The sequence below is a fragment of the Phodopus roborovskii genome, unplaced genomic scaffold (assembly GCF_943737965.1).
Source record: "Phodopus roborovskii unplaced genomic scaffold, PHOROB, whole genome shotgun sequence".
Taxonomy (NCBI): domain Eukaryota; kingdom Metazoa; phylum Chordata; class Mammalia; order Rodentia; family Cricetidae; genus Phodopus; species Phodopus roborovskii.
Window position 1 is genome coordinate 21595569 of NW_026125052.1, and position 26065 is coordinate 21621633.

General features: G+C 39.6%; 1 protein-coding gene across 1 annotated transcript in view; it reads right to left on the minus strand.

Moving 5' to 3' along the window:
• Smurf2 (SMAD specific E3 ubiquitin protein ligase 2) overlaps positions 1-26065 on the minus strand; it is a 101804-nt gene that overhangs the window by 5343 nt on the left and 70396 nt on the right. Inside the window, exons 10-16 of the mRNA XM_051179247.1 lie at positions 25903-26061; positions 20489-20684; positions 15482-15585; positions 12341-12455; positions 10324-10502; positions 6962-7099; positions 2616-2736 (exon numbers count right to left, since the gene is read on the minus strand). Coding sequence (XP_051035204.1) covers positions 2616-2736; positions 6962-7099; positions 10324-10502; positions 12341-12455; positions 15482-15585; positions 20489-20684; positions 25903-26061 — 1012 coding nt within the window. The remainder of the gene's footprint in view (positions 1-2615; positions 2737-6961; positions 7100-10323; positions 10503-12340; positions 12456-15481; positions 15586-20488; positions 20685-25902; positions 26062-26065) is intronic.

Here is a 26065-nt window from a genome sequence, read left to right on the forward strand (position 1 = left end):
GATAGCCAGGGCTAGATAGAGAAGCCCTATCTCAAAAAGCCTAAATAAATAAATAGAATAAATCACATGAATTCTGCTATATAGTGTTCTGCTTGACATCATGACAATCAATACATATTGAACTATACCAAAATCATAATTCTATACAGTTCAATACTAAGCTACATATGTACAATGCTTTATTCATTTGTGTGTATGTGTTGTGTGTGTACACATTAACATATGCAATAGCACACAGAAAGTCAGAGGAACTTTCAGGAATCATTTTTCTCCTACCATCTGGGTCCTGGGAATTGAACTAGGATATCACCTGTTACATCATCTAGATAGCCCCCAACTAATGTTTATAACAGCAAATTATGACAGTGTATAAATCATAATATAACTTGTATACTCTAGGTTTCATAGACTTAATTATGATAAGCTAATATAATATTAACACTACATATTTTTCTAAAGATTTACATTCATTTTAAAAATAATTTATTTTTATTTTATGTACATTAGTGTTTTTTCTGCATGTATATCTGTGTGAGAGTGTTGAATTCCCTGGAATTGGACTTACAGACAGTTGTGAGCTGCCATGTGGGTGCTAGGAATTGAACCCAGGTCCCTCTGGAAGAATAGTCTGTGCTCTTAACTGCTGAGCCATCTTGCTAGCCTCAAATTTATATTATTTCAATAGTGATTAAACTACACTGTAGCCGGGTGGTGGTGCACAGCACTCAGGAGGCAGAGGCAGGCTGATCTTTGTGAGTTCGAGGACAGCCTGGTTTACAAAGTGAGCTCCAGCACAGCCAAGGCTACACAGAGAAACCCTGTCTCAAAAAAAGAAAAAACAAAAAACAAAACTGCACTGTAAATTTAACCCTACCAAATAAAATCTGTCCCTCCAAACCAATCTTCCATGTTTCTAAAATAGTGAATTGAGACACCCTGTGAATTCAAACCCTGTCCTTCAGAAGAAAGTTATTTACAATGCAAACTCCTGATTGACAACATAATCAGGTCAGAACTTTCTCAGAGGCACTCCCTCCCTCCATTCAGGCCACTCTGAGCTGCATGCCCCTTCCCCCCATGCTCCTCCTTTCCTTTGGCCATTTCATCATTCAGTCACAGAATGAATGTGATACTTTGTCAACCAATCATTGGCAAACAGGTCTATTAAAGAGACTAGCAGGCCTGGTGAGACGATTCAGTGGTTAAGAGCACTTGCTGCTCTCCAGGGGAAACTAGTTTACCAAGGTGGGTGGCTACAACCACCTACAACTCCAGGTCCAGGGAATCTAAAATCTGTCTCCCAGGGTACCTTCACCCCCTACACACATACTCACATGCGGGCATACACACATATCTACAAGTACTTAAAAATAATACATCTGAAAAAAGCCAGTAACATAAATAAATAAATAAATAAATAAATAAATAAATAAATAAATAAAATTAGTTTTAGATGACTAGATACGTGGTAGGATACGACTTTTTTATGTACTTTTCTTCATGCTATGTAGCTCAGGCAGGGCCTTAAATGTTCAGTCTTCTCATCTTAGCTGAGTGCTGTGTTGTATGGCAGCCATGCTTCACCCCACCCAGCAACCTTACCATTTCTTTCAGGAAGTTCAGGGTTAAGTTGTTTGTGTTTACTGTGGTACTCTAATGCTCAGCTTCACACAGAAGGGAATGCTAACTGTTCAATACAGAGCTAATTACTGGCACTCTAGGGGTGTCTGAGAAGGCCCAAGGGCAGTTTAGTACTGTATAAACTTATCCTGTTTCATTTCTAGCAAAGATGAACACATATCTAGTTGAACGAAAGTTTTTTTTTTTTTTTTTTTTTTTTTTCGAGACAGGGTTTCTCTGTATGGCTTTGGAGCCTGTCCTGGAACTCGCTCTGTAGACCAGGCTGGCCCCAAACTCACAGAGATCTGCCTTCCTCTGCCTCCCGAGTGCTGGGACTAAAGGCATGAGGCCATCAACGATGGGCTTGAACTTAGTATTTTATTCAAATAAATTTATGTTAAGAGACAAAGTAGTGGGAGGGATTATACTTAAATAAACCAATCAAATCAAGAAATGACAAAAAACTGGGAAGAAGGCCAGACAGCAAGATGGCTGAGTGGATAAAAATACTTGCTAAGCAATTGTGGCAATCTGAGTCCAATCCCCAGAACCCACATGAAGATGGAAAGATAGAACTGACTTCACAAAGCTGCCCTCTGACCCCCACAGAATCACCATGGAAGAATTCTAATCAGGAAGAATACTTATGTGACATTAAAAGAAAGGCCAGGGACTTGAGAAATATCTTGGCTGGTGAGTACGAATCCCTGGGCTCAATCCCAGCACCGGGAAGGAAGTGAAAGGCCAGAGGTTAAGGTCACCCTCGCACTCAGGAGGCAGAGGCCAGCCTGATCTACAGAGTGAGTTCCAGGACAGCCAGAGCTGTTACACAGAGAAACCCTATCTCAAAACACAAAAACCAAACAAGAATTCTCAGGCCACTGAGCCAGGAAACCCTGAAAGCATTAGAAAGCACCACTTTCCTCTCAGGTCGTCAGAAGAGTTCCCAGACTTCCTCTGTGCACCTCACAATATCAGAATAGCAACACACTGACCTCCAGCTCCTTCTCATCAAACGTCTTCAGCAGATGCTGTGGAATGACTTCATTAAATCCCTTCTGCAGTGCCAGGAACTGAGCTTCAATGCCTCGGAGAAATCTCCAGTTTACATAAAGCCTGTAAACATTGGGCAGGGGCATCAGGTGACTGCATATATTCAGATTTGGCAATTACCATAAATATCTACTTTGGCAACGTCACACTTTTAAAGGGGCTATCATAGTTTTAGTTCAAAAGAGCTAAGTTATAGTCAGGGTGCAGAGTCCTGCTCATAGGCATAATCTCCATCCCAGAAGAAAAACAAAACAAAACACACACACACACAAAAAAAAAGAAAAATGAATTTAGTCTAATGTCTAAAACAGTTTAAAACTAAGAGGGACACTAGGCATTGAGGGTGCACACATGTAGTCCCAACACTCAGGAGGCAGAGGCAGGCGGATCTCTGTGAGTTCGAGGCCAGCCTGGTCTACAGAGCTAGTTCCAGGACAGGCTCCAAAGCTACAGAGAAACCCTGTCTCAAAAAACAAACCAACCAACCAACCAACCAATAGGGACAAATGGATCCTAAGTGCTGAAACAATTCAATGTACTTAAAAAGTGGTACCTTCCCACTGCTAGCTAGCAGCATCAATGAGAGGCTCTCCAAACCAGGCTACAGTGTAACAGACTTTCAATTCCAGTCACTAGGAAAGCTGAAGCAAGAGGATCAAAATTCAGGACCAGCCTGGGCTACAGAGTAAGCTGAAGGCATCCTGTTGTCTTAAGTTTAAAATAATAGAAGGGACGCAACTCAGTGGCAGAGCCTTGCTTACATGCAGGAGGCCTTGCATTCAGCCCCTAGAACTGATGACTGATTAAATAACTCAGGTCTGAGGTTCAGTCCCTACCACCAAAATGATTTAATGATAATAACTTTAATAACATTTCCTTTTTTTAACTTTTAATTTTTAAAAATTCATATGCATTACATTTTGCCTGTGTGTATCTGTATGAGGGTGTCAGACCTCCTGAAGTTACAGATGGGTGTGAGTTGCCATATGGGTGCTAGAAATTAAATCAGGTCCTCTAGAAAAGCAGCAAGTAACCACTAATCTATCTCTCCAGCCCCAACATTTCTTTCTTAATATATAGGACACATTTCAACGAGAATCGAGAGCCCTGCCTCTTTAGACTGACCACTCCCAGGGCAGGGCCACTAGAGAGCACGTGAGGAGCACGTATGTCTGTTTATCCAAGACAGCAGGAAAGGAGGCAGAGAGGAAACGAGTAAAACCCAGGGCAGATACTACTAGAATAATGGTCATTGCTCCCCAGAGGCTGTGAAACCTTGGAAGATGTCAACTTACCAGCAAAAATGCATTGAAATACTACATCGTTTATGAAACTTTCCTTGTACCATTTTTAAAATTTATTTGTTGAGACAAGGTCTCATTAATAACATGCTATAATATGACTTGTGTGATGTATAAATATGTATTATTAGGTCTCACAGGCTGGCTACAGGACAGCCAAGGGTGACTCTATACTCCCGATCCTCCTGCCTCCTAAGCTCACAGGTGTATACCTACACGCCCAGCTTAAGAACATTTCTGTAGTTAACTTTTTATTCTAACTGAACCTCCTTATTCAAACTTAGCTGTATATATAAAGCTGTTACAGAATGAAGTTGCTTGGTGGAGGGTATGTTCATGTTCACAAGGAACTTGGGCTGCCCAGCACTTAGCAGAAGTCATGTTGGCCAAAAGTATACATAAACCTTAAAAAGATCAGGCACAGGATGAAGAGATGGCTCAGCAGTTAAGTACACTGGCTGCTTTTCCAGAAGACCTGGGTTTGATTCCCAGCATCCACATGGCAGTTCACAGCCATCTATAACTCTAGTACCAGTGAATCTGATGCCTCATTTTGGCTTTCATGGATACCAGGCATGTACATATATGCAAGAAATACACCTGGAGTAAATGATGGGATAGGATATAGGTAGATTAGTATATCTTCTTGTGAATTAATTTAGCAACTATTGGCTATAGACCACTTACATTGTTATTGATTCTTGTGTATTGATACTTATGTAATTTTGTATTCCTGCCTTAGATAATTTATATATTGTTCAAACATGAAATTGTATTTGTCATACTGTACTGGTTCCTTTCTGTTTACAATGTTTTTGGACACAATTGTAAAGTTATTTTTATCATATTGTATGTATGGATGCTTCTACATATGCTACACTTTGTATATTGATAGAATTTAAGGATATTTATGTCATTTTGTACTATACAGTTCTACCTCTGATCAAGATATTTACACTTATATGTATACAGTTACAATTTTGAGGGCATTTTCCTCATGCTGAACATCTGTTGAGAGGTTATTTTTATATGGGAAGCTTCAGTCAATAAGCAATATATGTTTTTGAGAAGTACAGGTTATAGACACCCATGCCTCTCCCACCTAGTTGTGTTATTCAGGTTTTCCAGAAGCACAGAGATATGTTCTGCTTAGATAGTTGATCTTCAAACACTTCAAAGACATACAGAATATGGCATTTAAATGTTTTAATAATTTAGAACTCTGTTGACATGAGGCACAATTGCTCCTGGTAGTACTGAGCTATTCTCAAGAGTATGATGGGCACAAGTAACACTCCATTTGGAATTCATTTTCTTCTTGGCAAAACTGACCTTCTGGGCAAAGAGCTGCCCTTGCATTGACCACTGACAATGGTCACACTGTCCTATCTGGACAAGCAGTATATAAGCAAAAAGAGACTGCTGTGAATCTTGCTAAATCAGGGTAGGACAGTCTTTCAAATTTTCTTGCTTCTGATAATGGTCTGTCAGATACTCTAGGTTTTAGCCAAAGTTGGTTGCCACAAAATTACTGTGTGACCTTGGGTGACTGTCCAGGTAGTCAAGTGTTTCTGTCATTTCTTACACCTTTAGGAAGTGGCCTGATTGTACTTCCTGGTTACCCTAGCAATATTATTTTCCTTCTCAGGTCTTTGATGAGGTTGAAGACTAGATAGTCACAGCTAATATCCTCTCATGTTAGCTAGAGCATATTAGGTACAAGACTTAGACTTTCCATAATAGGACAGTTATTGGAGTAATCTCTGTTATATGCCATTACCCTTGGCCTAGACATTTAGTATGTGTTTCTTGCTTTTCCTTTCTTTTTCTGGACTATACTTGATATCTGTTATCATTGTACATATGATGCAGTTCTTGTATCAGGTTAAAAACCCTCTTATTTAGATAAAAAGGGGAAATGTAATGGTATCTTGATCTGCCAACAAACTTGAGGTTTAGTCTCAGTGTGCAGACATGATCCTTATAAGGAAGAGGAGGAGCCTCACTAGGGCTCTCTCTTGTGCTGTGGTCTGAGCATCCTGCATCTTGGACCCTGTGCCTCCAGGGGCAGAAGACCTCGCAGTTATTTACCTTCGTTGTATGAGAGCTCCTGAAATAAATATCTGTTATTCTTTTTTTGGGCATTTATGCATTTCCTTTAACCTGCCTTCAAAACACCCATACCCAAACAAAACAAAGCAAAAACAAACAAAAAATCCAAACAAACAAAACAGGCACAAGCAAGGCATGGTGGCACACCTGCTATTCCACAACTTGGGAGGTAGAGGGAAGAGAGTCAGGAATTCAAGGTCATTCTCAGCTACACAGCAAGTTAAAGGTCAGTATGGGTTACATAAGACCCTGTCTCTAAAAGGTTGGAAGGAGCCTAGCAGTTTCTTTTGTGCCCTGAAACATCAGGATACTGTAAGAAGGAAGTCTCTCTTATTGAGAGAGAGGAAGATCAAGAAAGGAAGCAGTAATCTTTGATACCACACAGGAGACCAGTGAGCTCAGGTAAAGCCACTCATTTGAGCCACCCTAGCTGAAGCCTTACATCTAAGAGTCAGAAGGTCCATGCTGGCCTTTTAACCCCAGCTGACACAGTTTATGGAGTAGCAGTGTGCCATACCTATTGTTCTCTGCCCAATTACCAATCCCACAAATTATGAAAAATAGTCAAGAGTGGGAGTTTTTGCTTATTTTTTTGAGGCAGGGTTTCTCTGTGTAGTTCTGGTTGTCCTGGAACTTGTTCTGTAGACCAGACTGGCCTCAAACTCAGAGACTCAACAGTCTCTGCCTCCCAAATGCTGGGATTAAAAGCATGCATCACCCCCAACTGGCTGTGCCACCAGGCCTGGCAAGAGCAGGGGTTTTTAGGTTATTCAATTCCATGGAAGACTGTTGCAGAAGTAAGCAACATTTCCCTAAGCACTTAAATGTTTTTCTATATTGATGTTCTGGAACTTTTTTTTAATTCAAGTGTTTACCTGACATATTCTTTTTTATTTTCTTCAGTAACAGGGATACTTTTGCCATTTGGTTTGAGTTCATGCTGAATAATTTCGCCATATGCATTATGTTCAACACAGAAGGTATGGTCCAGAACACCTGTGATATCATTTTCACTGGATAAGAAACAAGAAAAACACATTAACTGAGACTCCTACCTTTCATCCACTACAGTGGTTCACAGGTGAGGCTGTTCAGCTAAGACAGTACTACAGATACAGCACATACAGGGCCAAACTTGTCCCATCAGTTATGCTATCATGCCATGTTTTTTTGCACAGAAAAGTAAAAAAGATTTCTCTTTATACATGTAGGCAGCATGCATTTCACTTCCTGAGCAACAAGAATGGGCTCTATCAAAGACTCTTCTAGAACTATCCAGATAAAAGGTTCTTCTGAACCTGGGCTCAGAGAGAGAAAAAATTATTTGTGTAGTCTGTAAAACTGAGTACTACCTGCATACCTTCCCACAAAGAATCAGCTAGTAGTTCTTACTTTGTAAAGTATGGTTCTAACAATCACCACCTTCATTCAAACAAAATGATAGAGGGCTGGCTGCTTTTCTAAAAGTTTTGAGTTCAATTCCCAGCAACCATAAGGTGGCTCACAACCATCCGTAATGAGATCTGGTTCCCTCTCCTGGCATGTAGGCATACATGCAGGCAGAACATGTATGTAGAAAGGAAGGAAGGAAGGAAGAAAGAAAGGAAGGAAGGAACGAAGGAAGAAAGAAAGAAAGGAAGAAAGAAAGAAAGAAAGAAAGAAAGAAAGAAAAAGAAAGAGAAAGAGAGAAAGCTGGGCACTGGTGGCACACACCTTTGATCCCAGCACTCGGGAGGCAGAGGCAGGTGGATCTCTGCGAGTTTGAGGCCAGCCTGGTCTACAGAGTGAGTGCCAGGACAGGCTCCAAAGCAACACAGAGAAACCCTGTTTCAAAAAACCAAAAAAGAAAGAAGTGGTAGGACAGGGTAGTTTGTTCAGTGCTCACTGCATGACCACAACCTGAGTTCAGGCCCCTAAGGCCCATGTGGTTAAAGGAGGGAACTGACTCGCACAAACTGACCTCCGACTGGCATATGCATGCTGGGAAATGCTCATGTACTTCTGCACCATACACCACACTACACACAGTATAGTTTAGTTTTGTTTTGTTTTTAAAGCAACAGTAGGGGTTGGAGAAATGCCTCAGTGGACCCAGGTTCTATTCCCAGCACACACAAGCATCTGTAACTTCAGCCCCAAGGGATGTGATGTCTTTTGGCCTCTGTGGGCATGGCATGAACACTGTACACTGACATACAGGACACACAGGCAAAACATGTTACATACATGGAAATAAATAAAATGCTCAAAAATTATATTTTTAAAAAGCAATGGTAGCAGCAATTTACTATCTGTCAAATGTTGGCTGAGAAAAAAATCTGCATTACTCTTATGACACTATTACGCACAGTGCACAAGGTGGACACCCTCAGCTGAAAACCTGAAATGTACAATGTTACAAGAGACAATGAAATTACCTTCAGGATATGTGTTTAGATTGTATATGAAATGAATTGTGTTTAGACCAAGGTTCCACCCCCTTTAGCTCAAGCTATTTGGGTAAATAGCTATTTGGGTGAAAGGGTCAAAATCAGAATCCCTTCTAGTGCCAAGAACTTCAGATAAGGGATGATCAATCTGTACCAGATTTGTTTTCCTTTACAAAGTAGTAACATGCGACTCCCAGGAGGCATAAATCAGGTCTCAAAACCTGTGCACCAGCCAAGCCTGGCAAGTGTGGCTCTCCCTTTCACCAAAAAGGTTTCTTTTTGTAGCAAATGGAAACCATTACAGAGCTTCACAACTGGTCATAATGCAGAATAAGCAACTATGGGGTGCCCAGCCCCACTTGGTACAATGAAATCCCTACACTCAAGGCTTAGGAAAATGTAAAGAGAGCAGAAAGATTCTAAGAGCCAGAGGAGCAGGAGACCTGCTGCGGCAGTGTCTGCTAGACACAACAGGAATGTCATGCAATTTCCACAATATGGTTGCCTAAACAAGACAACACCAGTTGCCACCCCAAAATGGATGGGACAAATCTCTCGAAGCTCCCCATCTAGATGAACAATAGGCAATCAGTGACTGCTGAGGGGAGAATCAGTTTCCTCCAGAGATGAGTCCTCAGATAGGTTATCTAATCCTAAGCAATGTGCCCTACACATAGGTACAGACCAGCAACACTAAACGGACTCAGCAGGTGTGTGTGTACAGGTATATATGCATGTGTGTATAACTTCAGATCCAGGGGATCTGACGCCCTTTCTGGCCTCCTCAGACACTGTACACACATGATGCACAGACATTTCATAAAAATATGAAATATTTTTAAAACCTTTTTAAGTAAGAACATGGTCTGGATATATAGCTCAGTGGTAAAGTCCTTCCCCAGTATTTACGAGGTACCAATCTCCCTAATTTTCAGGAATCTCAGATGTGTAGGAGAATGGAATTGGGGAGTTAGGAGGATTACCAATTTTATTACAAGCCACAAAGTTAACATTTTCTGTGCTTATTTCAAAATTTAAAAAAAAAAAATACATTAGTTTCAAAGTATATCTCTTTATTTTACTGTTTTTGAAAATGTATTATTATTTCATCTTATACATATGGTGTTCTTCCTACTTGTATGTCCATGCACCATGTGTGTGCCTAGTGCTTGAGGTAACCAGGAAAGGGCTACTGATCCCCTGGAACTGAAGTTACAGATGGTTCTGAGCCACCATGTGGGTGCTGGGAATCTAATCCAGGCCCTCTGGAAGAGCAGGCGATGCTCCTAGCCAGTGAGCCATTTCTCCAGTTTTTGCTTTTGAGATGGGGTATCAATATATTTTGGAGGCTGGCCTTGACTTCATGATTCTCCTCAGCCTCCCAAGTGCAGGTTTTACAGGGATGATATCATGTAATATCTCACTACAGGATGAACTATCAGACTAGCTTGTATTTTTAAGATTTACTTTCATTATTAACTGGATGGATGTGTTTGTGTGTATATACAAGTGCTCAAAAAGGACAGGTTAGGGGGTTGGGGATTTAGCTCAGTAGTAGAGCACTTGCCTAGCAAGCACAAGGTCCTCACCTGGGGGGGGGGGCGGGGAGAAGGACAGGTTAGATCCTCTGGAACTAGATTTATCATCAGTTTTGAAATGCCTCATGAAGTCCTGAGATGTGAACCAGGATCCTTTGCAAGAGCAGTTAATGCTGTTAATCACATAGCCATCTCTCTAGTTCCTAGCTTGTATCTTTTTAAAGGCTCAGATTGTAGCTATAATAAATAGATGTGAGATTCAATACTTACAGTATCCATACCAAACTATTATGAAGGTCTGGATCAACTAACTCCATGTCATCCAAAGTAATTGACTTCCCAAGCAACTGTTTATAAAAAGGCAATGTGAAACCACCATCAATATAATGTCCATGGAATACAGCCATTCCCATTATTCGTCCAACAAAGTGGAAATAGGATAAATGTTCCTGAAATGGAAACAAAAATGATACAAATTCTCAAGTTAGAAACTGTCCAGGAAATTGTCTTAATAAAAAGTAAATATATAGGCAATATTTTTTCCTTCCTCTGTCTCCTTCCCTCTCCTCCGTTCTCAGTTTTATTTGTTTGTTTCAGAGATAAGGATCTCATTTGTAGCCCAGGCTGGCCCTGAACTTAGGATCAGGGACTCACTTTCACCAACCAGTGCTGGGATTATAAGTATGAACCACCATGTCCATGTCTCTCTCAAGGCAAAGGCCCTTTAAAAAGTGATTCCTTTTCAAACCTGTATGAAGCTACTTAAACATCCTGTTCTCTGAGCATCTTGTCAAGAAATAAAGCTTTAATCCTAACATCTTTGCTTCCTTGAGCAGCCAGAGACTGAACTTCAGGATACTATGAGTTTAAGACAAGGATATGGTGTTGCACAAATTAGTCACTGTAGGACTAGTCTACATTTGGACATGCAGGGATAAGGACAGTATGCAGACAGAGTAGTAACCATAAGGAGGACAGCAAGGTGATGACACACACTTTCTTCAAAAATATTTAGATAAACATACACAAGTAAAGAGAACATTAATAGTCACCTCTTATCTAACACCCAGGAATGATTACCAGTTTTATGACATAGACCTTTTAATGTTTTTCTCTTACATATATCTACTAAAGCTGTGGCACATTAATATATAACCTTTCACTTAACATAAATATTTAACAGATAATGAACACATAACATATCTTTATCATATATCATCTTAATCTCACACTCTTTAATTTCACAGTATGCCTCTGTGTGAGAACATAATAGATTTAATTAGAAAGCAAGAAATTAGCAGTGACTTCTAACTTTTAGAGGGGAAGCTAGTACTGGGGATAAACCTAGGGCCTCACAAATGCTAGTCAAGCACACTACCAATGAGCATCAACTCCAGCATTTAACTTTTTTTTTTTTTTTTTTTTTTTTTTTTTAAACAAGGTTTCTCTGAATTACTTTGGAGACTGTCCTGGAACTAGATCTGTAGACCAGGCTGGCCTCGAACTCACACATCTGCCTCCTGAGTGCTGGAATTAAAGGTGTACACCACCAATGCCAGAATTTAACTTTTAAGTGGTTAATAATAATGTATTATAGGATTAAAAAAGCATAATTAAATGCTTAATATACAGGGTCTCAATTAAGTCTCACAACCCTTTTCTAAGGTGCAAACACTTCCTATTAATTTTTAGCAATAAAAGAATTGAGATTTAAGGCAATGAAGTTGCCCACAATCACAAAGATAGTAACTTATGTAACAAGAATGATTCTACATTTTTTTTTTTTTTTTTTAAAAAGAGATAGGCTCTCCTACCATAGTCCAAGTTGCCCTATAGCTCTGTATGGACCAAGCTGGCTCCGAATTTTTGTCATCTGCTGCCTTAGCCTGGAAAGCACAGCACTGGAATCTCAGGTAGGAGTCTGTATACCTGGAGACTACGTGTCTTTCTAATTTCATAAGCTTTGTTCTTTGGTTCCTTTCCTTTCTGACTTTGAAAGAGGGTCTTGCTATACAGTCCAGTCCAGCTTCAACTTTCCAAGCAATGTGTCTCCAAGCATACACCACTACAACCATTCGTACTACTTATGTCATAATTTAATCAGTCTTCTGTATGGACAACTGTGTTATCCATTAGGGGATAATCAATAGTAGATACTCTAGTGTTCCAATGCAGCACACATGAATAATCATTTACTGGGACAACTTTCAAGAAGAGGAACTGCTTAACTAGAGGGTGTGACCAATATCAGGCAAGTGATTCCTTTCTGATAGCCACACTGACATACCGGATTAACTGCAGAATCAGGGTTGATCTGCAATGTATAGATATCATCTCTAGAATACTGGAAAAGACCATAGTAAGGGTTCAACATTTCATGTGACAAGAGATACAACCATTCCCTAGGAAAAAAGATAAAGAAATTTGTTAATTACGTTATAATATTAGTCACTTTAGTAAATCATTTTTTTAATTTTTAAAATTTATTATTATTATTATGAGTTCTTATGATATGTGTGAACACAGGTCATAGCACACATGTAGAGGTCCGAATACAACTCTACTAAGATGGTTTTCTATTAAGATCGTTTTTCTCCTTCCACTTTTATGTGGTTTGGGGATTGACCTCAGATTGCAAGGTGAATGCTTTAACCTGCTGGACTTTAACCAGGCTGGCCTCAAATTCACAGAGATCCACCTGCTTCTCCTCTTGAATGCTGGGATTAAAGGCCTCCACCATTATGCCCAGCTTTGTTTTGTTTTTGCTTGTTTTTGTTTTTTTGAGACAGGGTTTCTCTGTATGGCTTTGGAGCCTGACCTGGAACTTGCTCTGTAGACCAGGCTGGCCTCAAACTCACAAAGATTCGCCTGCCTCTGCCTCCCGAGTGATGGGATTAAAGGCGTGCGCCACTACCACTCTGTCCATTTCCACAATTCTTTTAAGTTAAAAGAAAATACAGTACTAATTGAGGTTCTATAAAATCACAACAGAAAAATGAATGTTTAGAAATCAAACAAACTTATTATTATACAGTTATTGTTCATAATTTTGAGCGATTTTATTATACTTTAGCATCAGTGAGTATAGTGGTTCAGCTGCTCATGAGGTGTAGCCCTATAGTATACCACGTTAAAAACTAAAATTTATAGCCCATGATAAATATAGAATAAATGGAAGAATGTGTTTTTATCCAAAACATCTATTTCTATCAAGGTAGATTTATACTATGTTCATAAGGATACATAATACAATAGGCAGGCAGATCCCTGTGAGTTCAAGGTCAGCCAGAATTCTAGGGCACTCAGGTTACATGAAGAGACCTTGTCTCAAAATAAATAAATAAATAAATAAATAAATAAATAAATAAATAAATAAATAAATAAATGAATGAATAGGAAGGAAGGAAGGAAGGAAGGAAGGAAGGAAGAATAAAAAGGAAAAAAAATACAGCATGAATTTATTCTTTTTGGACAGTGGAGTGTTTTGTGGTACTATTTTACCATCTTTTACTGTTATCAAGCCTAAAGCAAGCCATGAAATAAACCCAGAGGTCCCAAAGCTTTGAGTATAAGTAGACAAAAAAGTAATTCTGTAGACATACCCCATACCACTTCTCACCCTTTTTTTGTTGTTATTATTTTGTTATTATTGATATGATTTTGTTTTGTTAGCCCAGGCTGGCCACCAACTTGATATGTAGCTGAGGATGGTCTTGAACTCGTGATCCCTCAGCACCCCCACTCTGGACCCCTGGGGTTATAGGTGTGTACTACCATGCCTGGTCATAGCACTGTGCTTCTTGGATTATCAAAATTATACATGTTCACTATGTACCAGCTGGAGATAGAATATGGACCACTGAGGTATATCCCCAGCCCTCTTCTGTTTGAGACAGGTCCGGTTTGACTCAGCTGCCCGTGAGATATTCTCTGTAGCCCAGGCAAGCATTGAACTTGTGATTCTCTTACCTCAGCTTCTCAAGCAGTGTCAGATACCACCAAAGCTGGATTCTATACCTTACTCTCCCTTTTTCTGACTCAACATGTTATCCTTATATAATTATACATTTATCTAAATATATATATAAAACACAATAATAAAGAAAAAGAGATTATCAATTTGAGGGAGCATGAGAGGGACTAGAGGGGAAAGGAGGGAATGGATGCAATTCCATTTAAATCTAAAATTTTTAATAAAAGAAGCAACCTACACAGATAAAAAAAAATGTTAAAATTCTATAAAAATAAACAGGATGACCAGAGAGATGGCACAGTGGTTAAGACCACCAGCTGTTTTTCCAAAGGTCCTCAGTTCAATTTCCGGCAACTACATGGTGGCTCACAACCATCTGTAATGAGATCTACATGCAGGCATATATGCAGGCATAACACTGTATACATAATAAATAAATCTTTAGCCATGTGGTGGTGGCACACACTTTTAATCTCGGTACTTGGGAGTAGAGGCAGGCAGATCTCTGCGAGTCTGATGCCAGCCTGGTCTACAGAGCTAGTCCCAGACCGCTAGGGCTGTTACAGAGAAACCCTGTCTTGAAAACAACAAACAAAAATCTACCAGTTATGAAGAAAACTATAAACTAAAGAAAGTTTACATTTTTAGATAAAAGGCTGATAGACACAACAGACACTAACAAGGCACTAACAATTACAGGACTTGGTGAAAATACAATTTGCTTAGGATTTAGAATAGGACAACTAAGACTACTTAGTAGTCCACACAATATTTCAGTTCAGAACTGCAGTTCTCTTACATTTATATGAAGTAAATGTCACAGGAAAAATTCTGACAGCATTCAGAAATAAGCTGACTTAGTGTATGGACAACCAATAAGTTGTACTTAATGTATGATTATACAGGTGTATGAGTAAGCAAACATAATGTCCTTGTTTAGCAAAGTAAAACAAACAAAAGACATGCCAAGGGGAGCAGCATTCAGTTTAGAACTGACAGTGTGAGGCAGAGGAAGTAAGATGTGCTGAAGATGAGAGAAGGAAAACACAGGCTGCTAGAAGCAGGGCTTCCATGACCCTGAAGAGCCTAAACTACTGTTCCGCTACCATAATCTCACTGTGAATAAATCCACTAGGATTCCATTGGTATTGCAAACACTACTGAGTTTTATACTTAAATACTCATGATAAAGTTACAACAGCCAAGTCTTAATTTTGTTTAGTATAAAGATCCATATGGGGGCTTAATAGATGGTTCAGCAGTTAAGAGCACTGTCTACTCTTACAGAGAATCTGGATTATGTTACCAGCACCTGTACAGTGGATTCCAGGGAATCCAGTAACCTTCTCTGTCCTCATTGGGCACTGCATGCACTTGGAACATTCATATAAACAGGGAAAATATATAGTTATCTTAAAAAAAAACTCCATATATCATTTACTGCCAAGTCTTTACCTGGCAACCCCTCCATAGTCAAGGCCTTCTTCTCCACGAAATTTTATCATTAATCGCTTCCAGAGATCTTTTGGTCTCATTTTCATGACTTGTCGATATGATTCCTGAAAAACATTTAAACATACTATTATCAGGTGTTTTAGCCTCTAATTTTGAATTATTTTCCTCTCATTCACAAAACTTATTTAACTCAGGTGAAATATGATTTAAAAATTTGGTGAGGCAGAGGCAGGTGGATTCTGTGAATTCGAGGCCAGCCTAGTCTACAGAGAAAGTTCAAGGACAGTCAGAGCTACACAGAGAAACCCTGTCTCAAAAACAAAAACAAAACAAACAAACAAAAAAAAAATCAAACTGTTGATCTAAATTTAAGTCAGAGGCACCAGTAGAAACTAACAGTAAAATAAGCACAGCTCTAAAAGAACTCCCTATATAAACTGATTGCTTCTAAATGGGCTGGAATTTCTAAATTAGGCTGGTCTTGATCTTGCAGAGATCCACCTGCCTCTAACTCCTGAGTGCTGGGTTATGTAATAACCAACAGCTGGTTCCTGGGTCTTCTGTACAAAGAGCTGACTCTTGAGTTTTATAAGATGATCAGTGAATTCCTAATAGGAAGACTTGGTGAACATGTCTCTTTCTAGAGGTCTGGGGTAGTTGTAGGTCTTGGAGACAGCATCAAAGGTGGCCCTGGTAAAGCTGCCCAGGGTGGCCACTGCCAATACTGGCCATCGACAGCTTGAACACAGGTGCTAAGACAATGCCAGTGCCTCTGGGTCAAAGGTCTGTTACCCTGTTTGGGACAGTACAAGATTTGATTATCACACTCCCTCAGTAGCCTCTGTGTACCAAGACAATGGAGATTATCTAAAATGACAGGTGCTTGAATAGTGGTGGCTATCTTACTGGTGTACATAGCACAAACATCAATGTCACCACCACTGTATTCTTCATTTGCCAACAAATGACTTGAACCTATGTTGCTAGCCAGTGCAAGCCTGCTTCTAAAACTGCCTTAATCTTCACAACTTTAACCATAAATGATACCTAAAGAAGTTAATTTTGGATCCTGATGGTAGGGAGAACAGAAAATGTCCAGCTAGGGATTGATTTTTTATTTTTATTCATGTGCATATATGGTTGAGGCCAATGCATCCTCTGCATCTTGAATTACTGGTGGTTGTGAGCCATCTTACATGGGTACTGAAACTGAACTCAGGTCCTCTGGACGAACAAGTGCTTTTAACTGCTGAGCTGCTTCTCTAGCACCCACTCTATATTCCTGACCACACAGCCCAGCACTGTGACAGGATCTACCTCTGTCTCAAGCCTTGCCTCCCTCAACAAGCTCCAAGACTCTCCATTCTTGGTCATGATCCCAGCCCCAGAGTCTACTTGCAGAACCTCTGAGGAAGAACTGCCTCCAAGACTGGGAACCTGGGGTCTCTGGACCCTTTTAGTGCACAAGGATCACCTACTATTTAGTGTTTTCCACGTGGGAAGAAGGCCTTTTTTTTTTTTTTTTTTTTTTTTATTGTTTTGAAATACAAATAACAACCATAACCTAGGCCAGAACTGCCCTAAGAGATAAAAGCTCACTAGGAGGCAGTCTCCGAGTTCCAGGACAGCCAGGACTAACTACATAGAAAAACTCTGTCTCAGGGTGAAAAGGGGATGAGGGAATGAGGGCGGAGGGGGGAAGGAGGGAGAAGAAATTAATGAGAATACTTTCACTTCAATCAGATGATAAGAGTCTTCAAAAAATGTCTCCTTAGAAAGAAAAGAGTGAAAATAAAAAAAGAAAGAAAGAAAAGTGTGAGACAAAGTCCAGCTATGATGCCATGCAACTTTAATCCCAATAGTTAGGAGGTAGAGGCAGGTAGGTATGCTTGAGAACATCCTGGTCAACACCAGTCGGGCCAAGAATCTCGTTACAAAATGGCACCAACGTGGGTTGCACAAATTTCCATGTAAAATCTGATAAAAAGCTTAAAAGGTATTTTAGAAACAAAAGAACAAAGTCAAGCACAGCTTCTTGGTAGCAGCATTTTCTTGGGTGGTTCTCTGTTAGAGACAAGCAGAGGCTTGCAGCTCCTTTAAGGGAAACTTCCTGACTCAGCATAAGAGGAAAAAAAGTACAAGCCTCTTTTAAGAGGCCCTGCTAATAACTGGTGTGTACAAGCAACAGGCAGTGACCACATCTCTAAGCCAGCAGAATGCTGCTTGATGGTAGCATAGACCAAGGTGGTGAGTACAGCTCCCAGTGCAGGTGGTAAATCCATCTCTGCCATGTTGGAAAGCCAGCAACTAAAACATCCACTTGAATCCTAGCAATGCTGTTTAGCAGATAAAAGACTGGCCAGAAAAAAGATAAAGATGTACAGTGAAAACAGATTCAGATAAAAAAAAAATCTCTAAAGGAGGGTGTACAGTGTTTTCAAAAATATTCATGCAACAAAGACATCTGTTCAGCTATGTTCATAGCAGCATTACTTATAATAGCCAGAACCTGAAAGCAACCTAGATGCCCCTCAACTGAAGAATGGACAAAGAAAATGTGGTACATTTACACAATGGAGTACTACTCAGTGGGGGAAGTAGAAGAAACTATCCTGAGTGAGTCACAAAAAGAGGAACATTGTATGTACTCGCTCATATATGGATTTTAGACATGGAGCAAAGGATCACCACCTTACAATTCACACTGCCAGAGAAGCAGGAAACAAGTAGGACCTAAGAGAGACATACATGGTCCCTCACAAAAGGGGAAAGGGACAAGATCTCTCAAGCAAATTGGGAAGTGGGGAGGAAGTTAGGAGAAGGAGAAAGGGGGAAGAAGAGGGGAGAACATGAAGGAGCAAGAAGATAGAGTTGGTGTAAGAATAGAGGAGAGCAAGAAAAGAGATACCATAATAGAGGGAGCCATTATAGGTCTAAAGAGAAATCTTGCACTAGGGAATGTCCAGAGACTTACAAGGATGACCCCAACTAACAATCTAAGCAATAGTGGAGAGGCTACCTTAAAGGCCCTTTCCCTATAATGAGATTGATGACTACCTTATATGCCATCATAGAACCCTCATCCAGTAGCTGATGGAAGCAGAAGCAGACACCCACAGCTATACACTGAGCTGAACTCCTGGAATCCAGTTGCAGAGAGGGAAAAGTGATGAGCAAAGGGGCCAAGAACAGGCTGGAGAAACCCACAGAAACAGCTGATCTGAACAAGTGGGGAGCTCATAGGAGTTCATGGACCCCAGAATGATAGCTGGGAAACCAGAATAAGACCAACCCAGACCCCCTGAACGTGGGTCTCTTTAGGAGGCCTGGGAAGTCTATGGTACCTCTGACAATGGAACCAGGATGCATCCCTAGTGTAGGAACGGACTTTGGGAGCCCATTCCCCATGGAGGGTTACTCCCTTAGCCTAGAGACATGGGGGAGGGCCTAGGCCCTCCCCCAAATAATGTGACAGACTTTGATTATCCCTCATGGAAGGCTTCACTCTCCCTGGGGAGTGGATGGGGGATGGGATGAGGGGGTTGTATGAGGGGAGAGGGAACTGGGATCGCTATGTAAAATAAAAAATATTAAATACAAAATTGAAAAATAAAAAAATACACATAAGCTTTTGAGAAAAAAGAAACAGGTTAAAATGGAAGAAGAGGAGGAGGAGGAAGGAAGGAAGGAAGGAAGCAAGGAAGGAAGGAAGGAAGGAAGGAAGGAAGGCAAGAAAAGAAGGAAAGAGAAAGTTGAGTGAGTGAGTGAGTGAGTGAGTGAGTGAGTGAGTGAGTGAGTGAGTAAGTGAGTGAGTGAGTGAGTGAGTAGCTGGGTGGTGGTAGCACAGGCCTTTAATCCCAGAACTTGGGAATCAGAGACAAGCAGATCTCTGTGATTTCAAGACCAGCCTGGTATACAGGGTGAATTCCAGGACAGGCAAAAATATACAGAAAAACCCTGTCTCAAAAAAATGAAAAAATAAAAGTAAAAGAAATAGAGTAATAAAAAAGCCACATAAAGATGGAAAATACACAGAGTCTGGATATTGTATGCTATTGTGTTGTCTTTGAATTGTTTAATTGCTGGGAAAGGAGCAAAAATTGCTAAAAGACATTTGATTATCAATGCTGCTGAATTAATACAACTCATATATTTTAAAAATGCTTTGACTTCAAAATTTAAGTCTAAGAATATGCTAATTTGGAAAAGAGATTCTGTTTTTGTTTCCACAGAAGATGAAAAGCTGTGGATTCCTCCCAGACTAATACCATTTGATCAAGCAAGACCCCCTGAAACAGTATCCCAGGTGATCCAACATTCAAAACCAGCTGAGATGATGCAGCCTTGCAGAATAGTACAGCCAGGATTTGGCCAGGTTTCTGTATCTTCTCATGATCCCCTTGATAATGACAGCACCCCTAAATAGCAGGAAGCAGTTTGGAGAGAACAATGCCCAAATTCCCAAATATTGTCTATAATTATTATTTTTTGTCATTAAATGGGGTTTGTTATAAATGGTTAATGATCATAACAAATTACTTTCTAAAAAATGGGGAGATATGATATATAAATGAATACTTTGTATTGGTATGGATTTTGGTCTATTGATACAAATTTAAGTACTGTGTTTATACAGATCTTTTAAAATGTAATATACAATTAAATAAGATGATAGTCACCTACAATAGTCAAAACTTATAGTTATGTTAGGTTTTCTAGATATACAGAAATATATTTGAGATGGATAGTCTTCAAACCTTTCAAAGACCTTCAGAATATGGCACTTAAAATGATTTAGAGTTTTTCATGACAGTGAGACACAATTGCTCCTGGCAACACCAATTACATCAGAGAGGAAGATGGCCATTGAAGAAATTCGTTATGGAGTTTGCTTTCGACAACAGAGAGTCCAGGCTAGCTAGAGTGAGACTGTTTCAAAACCAAGAGAAAAAAGTAAAACACTAAACTTAATTTTCTTATACCTGAAATTAAGGCTTATATATTTACCTCAAAAATCTCTTCCCTAGAAACCTCAATGCGGCAGTGGCCGGCCTGAGGCTGTTGTTGGGAAAGTTCTTGCCGCAAGATTTTCAGCTTCTGAACCAAGTCTCGTTTATACCGTGGCACTGTCAGGCACTCCGTGTCGTCAGGGCACAATGACACCACTTGCTGCTGCTGCTGGTCTTTCAACTGGTTCTGACGACTGGAAAAAACAAAAATAAAACTATTACCAAAATCCAAAATACTTTAGGACATAAAAGATTGTAATTCTACATTTAAATCAGCGTCAGACTATAAAAGAAATCTGGCATTTTCTAAGCCTCATTGGGACATATCATCAGCCTGATAAAACTGGTTGCTGAGGTTCTGTTCATCAAGCCTCAAGCAGATAGATGCTAAGAACATCATTTTCTCTACATCATCATATCATCCAACTTAAAATTCAAGTGGGTGCCAAATACTGTCATCCAGAGTCTGCTTTTCTGAACTGGCTGTTTGATAGAGATCCTTCCTCCTACAACTGTTTCAGTCTACAGTACAGAATAAAAAACAGCAAGCTACACTAGAGTGTAAGGGGCGGTTATATAAGGGATGATGTCAGTGTTGTCAGAAAACAGTGGGGATGTCCATCTGCCTCTGACATTGTCCGGAGACCTTATCCCCCAGTCAAATTATTTTCTTGAAATAAATAAACCAGACAAACAGAAAAGATTCAAGTTGTAGTCTTTGTTCATTGTTCATTGTTGTTTTTAAAAGTTTTCTTTAATTATAAGTTAAAATGTTTGCAACACCATTCAAAACAACAGGAGTAGTGTTAAAGGAAAGATACAGGAAGAAAAGACTCCACAGTCAGGCTGAGTTCAAATTTCAACTCCAGAACTTTTTATGTACTCTGGGCAAGCTGTGACACTCACTGTCTGAGGCTACTTACTATTTTTTCTGACTGATGAAGACAGTACTGAATGTAGATGGCAGGAGAAATATTTACCCAGAGCTCAGGGCATAACAAGGAAGTCAATGTTAGTTACTTTAACCACTATGACTGACATAGTTACTTCTTGTTGTTGCTTTTTAATTGTATAGTGCTTTTCAAGAAATACTTTTTTTTTTTCAAAATGGAGTTTCTAAGAATGATATGTGCCCTTGGCCAGGTGATTAACAGAGCCCCAATGATGATATTTTGCAATAGTTTAATGTCATACCCTGACATTTGTAAATTATATGCTGAGGCTTCATACACAGGAACTATTTAACTTAATAACACCAAAAACATCCCTTTTAAGGGAGTAAGCATAGCATTTCAGGAGGGATTCTGAGGGAGAGAAATGAGTAAGTTCCAGTACCCAGACAACTACAGGCTGCCCTCTGTGCACATTACACACAAGCCCACTGCAGACTTCAACAGGCAACTTTACCACTGCTTCCTCTCAAAAAAAGGAATTCGGACTCTTCTTAGTTTAAATTCAAGATTCCACTCTAAAATGTAACTTGCCCACTCTATTTTTTTCTGGCTTGGATAGTTATTCTATGTAGCACGAATTCTAATAATAAAAATCCAGAGACAGATACTGGGGTTAGAGCTGAAGATCACAGAAGCAAAGTGGCCAACCACTGAAGAATTCTCACCTCTAACAGTGCTCAGACTGAAAGGGCCACCTGTCCTCAGTCTGCATGTCTCCAAACTGCAGACTGCATCTGTCTCCACCAAACCTTAGACTGCCCTGAGCTCCTGTCTGCTCCCGCCTTATATTCCTCTCTAGTGTTGGGATTAAAGGTGTGGGATCCCAGGGGCTGGGATCATCTTTGTGTGAGCTCTTTTCTCTTTTAGACTGGATTAATTTCATGTAACTCAGGGTGGCCTTGAATTAACAGAGATGTCTGTCTGTCTCCTGGTGTGGGATGTCCTTTTGTACATCACAAATATGCATTGCTTTTATTGGTTGATGAATAAAGCTGTTTCAGCCAGTGGCTAGGAATAAATATAGCTAGGCAAGGATCCAGAGATACTGAGAGAAGGAAGGTGGGGTTGAAGAGATACCATGCAAGTCACTGAAGGGATAACATGCCAGAGCATCACCCATAAACCACAGTCTCATGGCAATATACAGATCAATAGAAATGGGTTGATTTAATTATGAAAGCCACACAATTTTTGTTTTTTGTTTTTTGTTTTTTGTTTTTTTTTTTTTTTTTGAGACAGGGTTTCTCTGTGTAGCTTTCTAGACTAGACTGGCCTCGAACTCACACAGATCCACCTGCCTCTGCCTCTGAGTGCTGGGATTAAAGGCGTGAAACCATCACAGCCCAGCTTGTCCAAAGAATTGTAACTGATATTCTCTGATTGTTTATAAGCAACTGCAGGGACCGATGGATGGAGAGAAATCAGTCCAGCGGGACTAGGTAAGAAGGAGAAAAGTCTCCTGCTACAGTCTCTTGAGTGCTGGGATTAAAGGTGTGTACCACCACCTCCTGGCTTCTATGGCTAACTAGTGTGGCTGGCTTTGCACTCTGATCTTCAGGCAAGCTTTATTTGTTAGATCATAAACAAAATGTCACAACCCTCTCCATGATCTATTTAGTAATCTGAATTTTTGACTCACTTCCTAAAATGTTGAAATGGTAAAAAAAAACAAACAAAACCTTAAAAATCAAAGTAAGCTACAAATGTTTATTAATGTTATATATAATCCATACATAAAATTTGAACTAGCAGTTAAACTAGCTTCATGATTTTATTATTTGGCTGATGGCGAAAGACTTTTCTCCAAGAACTTTTTTTTTTTTTTTTTTTTTTTTTTTTTGCCATATACATACACCACCAGTCTCTCTGACTGTATGAGCTTAAAAATTATACAAAGTTAGAAAAATTACATTATATCCCAAGTATGGGACCCCATATTAGAAGCCAGGTCATTTTCTACTACACAGTGGTTAAAGGCCACCTGTTGGTACATGAGACCCTGCCTTGAAACAAGCACACCATGTCAGAGCTATCGAATATGGTAACAATATATTCAGTCAGGCCTGGTGATATAGGTTAGCTACTCAGGAAGCTAAGACACAGGATCCCAAGTTCAAGAACTGCTAAGGCCACAGAGTGAGATCACTATGGGCAACACAGTGATACCCTGACTCAAAATAATGCACACAAAGAATAAGCTTACCACACGAATAGATGGGAAAATGAAAATTAAAGACTCCCAGCATTCAGGGAGCTGAGGCAGGAGAATAAAAAATTCAAAGCTAACCTGAATTATTAAAATCAGTTCCAGGAGACCTAGCAACAAAGCTAAATCTTACCTCCAAACAAATATTACAAAAAAAAAAAAAATACAATTTAATATCATTGGCGTGTTGTAGTAACATACATCTTTGACCCCAGTACTCAAGAAGCAGAGGCAGGCAGATCTCTGAATTCAAGGCCAGCCTGGTCTACACTGTAAGTTCCAGGTCAGTTAGGGCTACACAGTAAAACCATATCTGAAAAAACATCAAAACAAAACCCAAAAGAAAAAAATACCATATTTGCAATTTTGATTTTTTTTTTTAAAGTTTTTAAATATATAGTTCCCCGAGAAACAAGATGTGTAACACACCTCACAGAACCACATGAGAAAGATGTCAGGGTGTTCAGAAAACAAAATGAAGTTTTAGGCCCATGCTTTTACTGGGGTTTTCCATGAGAAAGGAAGGAAAGGCCAGGGAGAATAAATAGATGGGTAAATAAAATCTGTAATACCAAGGACTTGCCAGAACTCACACAGTGTCAGTAAAAGACTAAAGTGACTTTACTACTCAGGAAAAGTTGCCCTTACATACTGGAGTTGAAAATAAGGTATTTTATTATTTATTTGACATAGAACATTGCCTTGTCATCATGACCAGGGAGGTCAGAGGCCAACGTGCAGGAGTTGGTTCTCTTCTTATGCCATGAGGCCCACATATTGAACTCAAATTGTCATGTTGGGTTGGCAGCAAGCACCTTTGCCCACTCACCTATCTTTTGGGCCCTAAAAATATTGTATGGTACTTTGATTCTACCTTTATGTTAGTGTACTAGAGCAGTGTTAATCAAGACAGGCTACACACTAATATTTTGCTACTTAGGCTATGAATCTTAATGTAGAGAAACAACCCATGATTTTCTGCATTTTTTCAAATGCTTACAAATAATTTGTAACTAATGCTTTATCATCTAGCCATAAAAAAAGTCTACTGACAAAATGAGTCCAACAGGGTAATTATAAATATTCAAAGAAGACAACAAAAACACAGGTTAAATGTTTTCTTGTACTTTTCCAAACAAGTGACAGCCAGCTCGTATTTACATCTTCCCTGTTGTATCTACCTCTAATATTAATGAAGCAAGAATGTTTTCCAAAGTCACTTTGACCTCTATTAGTTTTCTTATGTCCTAAAGTCTAACACCATTAGTATTTATCACATATACTATTATTGATGAAGAAAGCAGATTGGGTAATATTTATTTAGAGACACTAAAGTGAGTTACTCGGTGGACACAAAGAACTTTGTTCTCTAGATCCTAAGGCAAACAAGCCAAGGTCTGTTGCTAACCCACTAACCACATCTTTGCCAGAATTGGTGGCAGACACACTGCTACTTTCCTATGGTGACGTTGCCTTTCTCTTTTCTTTCCTTCCTCCCTTGCTTCCTCAGAAGGCAATGCCAGCCAGTAATGAGGTTAGGGGAAACAGGAAACTAGAGAGAAAAGTGAGGCAAAGGATGCAAATATGCTACAAACAATGCAGTATAGACATGAACACAGACCAACCATTGATAGGTCTGAATCCAGTATAAGCACTAAATGCTGGGAAACTTACAGAAAGTCAACCTCTGCTTGTTCCCTTATCTGTAGAAATGGTTTATCTACAGGGATGAAATTGCTAATATGTGCAAGGAACATTTAAAGAACAACACTTTTACATACACTAAGTGCTACTGAGATGTCTGGCTGTCACTATTTGTATGTAGTAAAATGGCAACACAAAATTAGCCTGTTCAATCTCAACTTCTGGTCAAGTTATAGTCTCTGTAAACAGCCTTCTTGTTGAGCACCTCTCACGCATACCTTCCTGACATTGTACTAATGGTTCCTGTTCAAGCAAAGTGAAAATTAGATCTGTATATCTCAGAGTAAAATCTCTTACTCTTCCATATACTCTGAGCAGTAGAAGGCATAGTGGTTCATGTCTATAATCCAACAGTGAACAAGCAGGAGAAGGAAGATATGCCAGGCTACACCAATAATTCAAGGCCAGCCTGGGCTATTCTTTGAGAACACATCATAAAAATAAATCAGTATTACAAGTTTAGAAGAGATATTCTTTGACATTTATTATAAAAAGCACATGTCCTCTTATTTAGACTAATATTTTCACATGTACTGCTTTAAAACTTACTTTAAAACTAAATGTAAGTTAGCAGACAGCCGTGGATCTGTAAATTGTGTTGTTCTGTTGTTATGGTCAACAAAATAAACTCTTCCTGTTGCGGTATTGCGGATCTCCCATCCAGGAGGCAAAGGACCGAGCTCTTCACAATTGATGTTGCTAAGATCCCTGC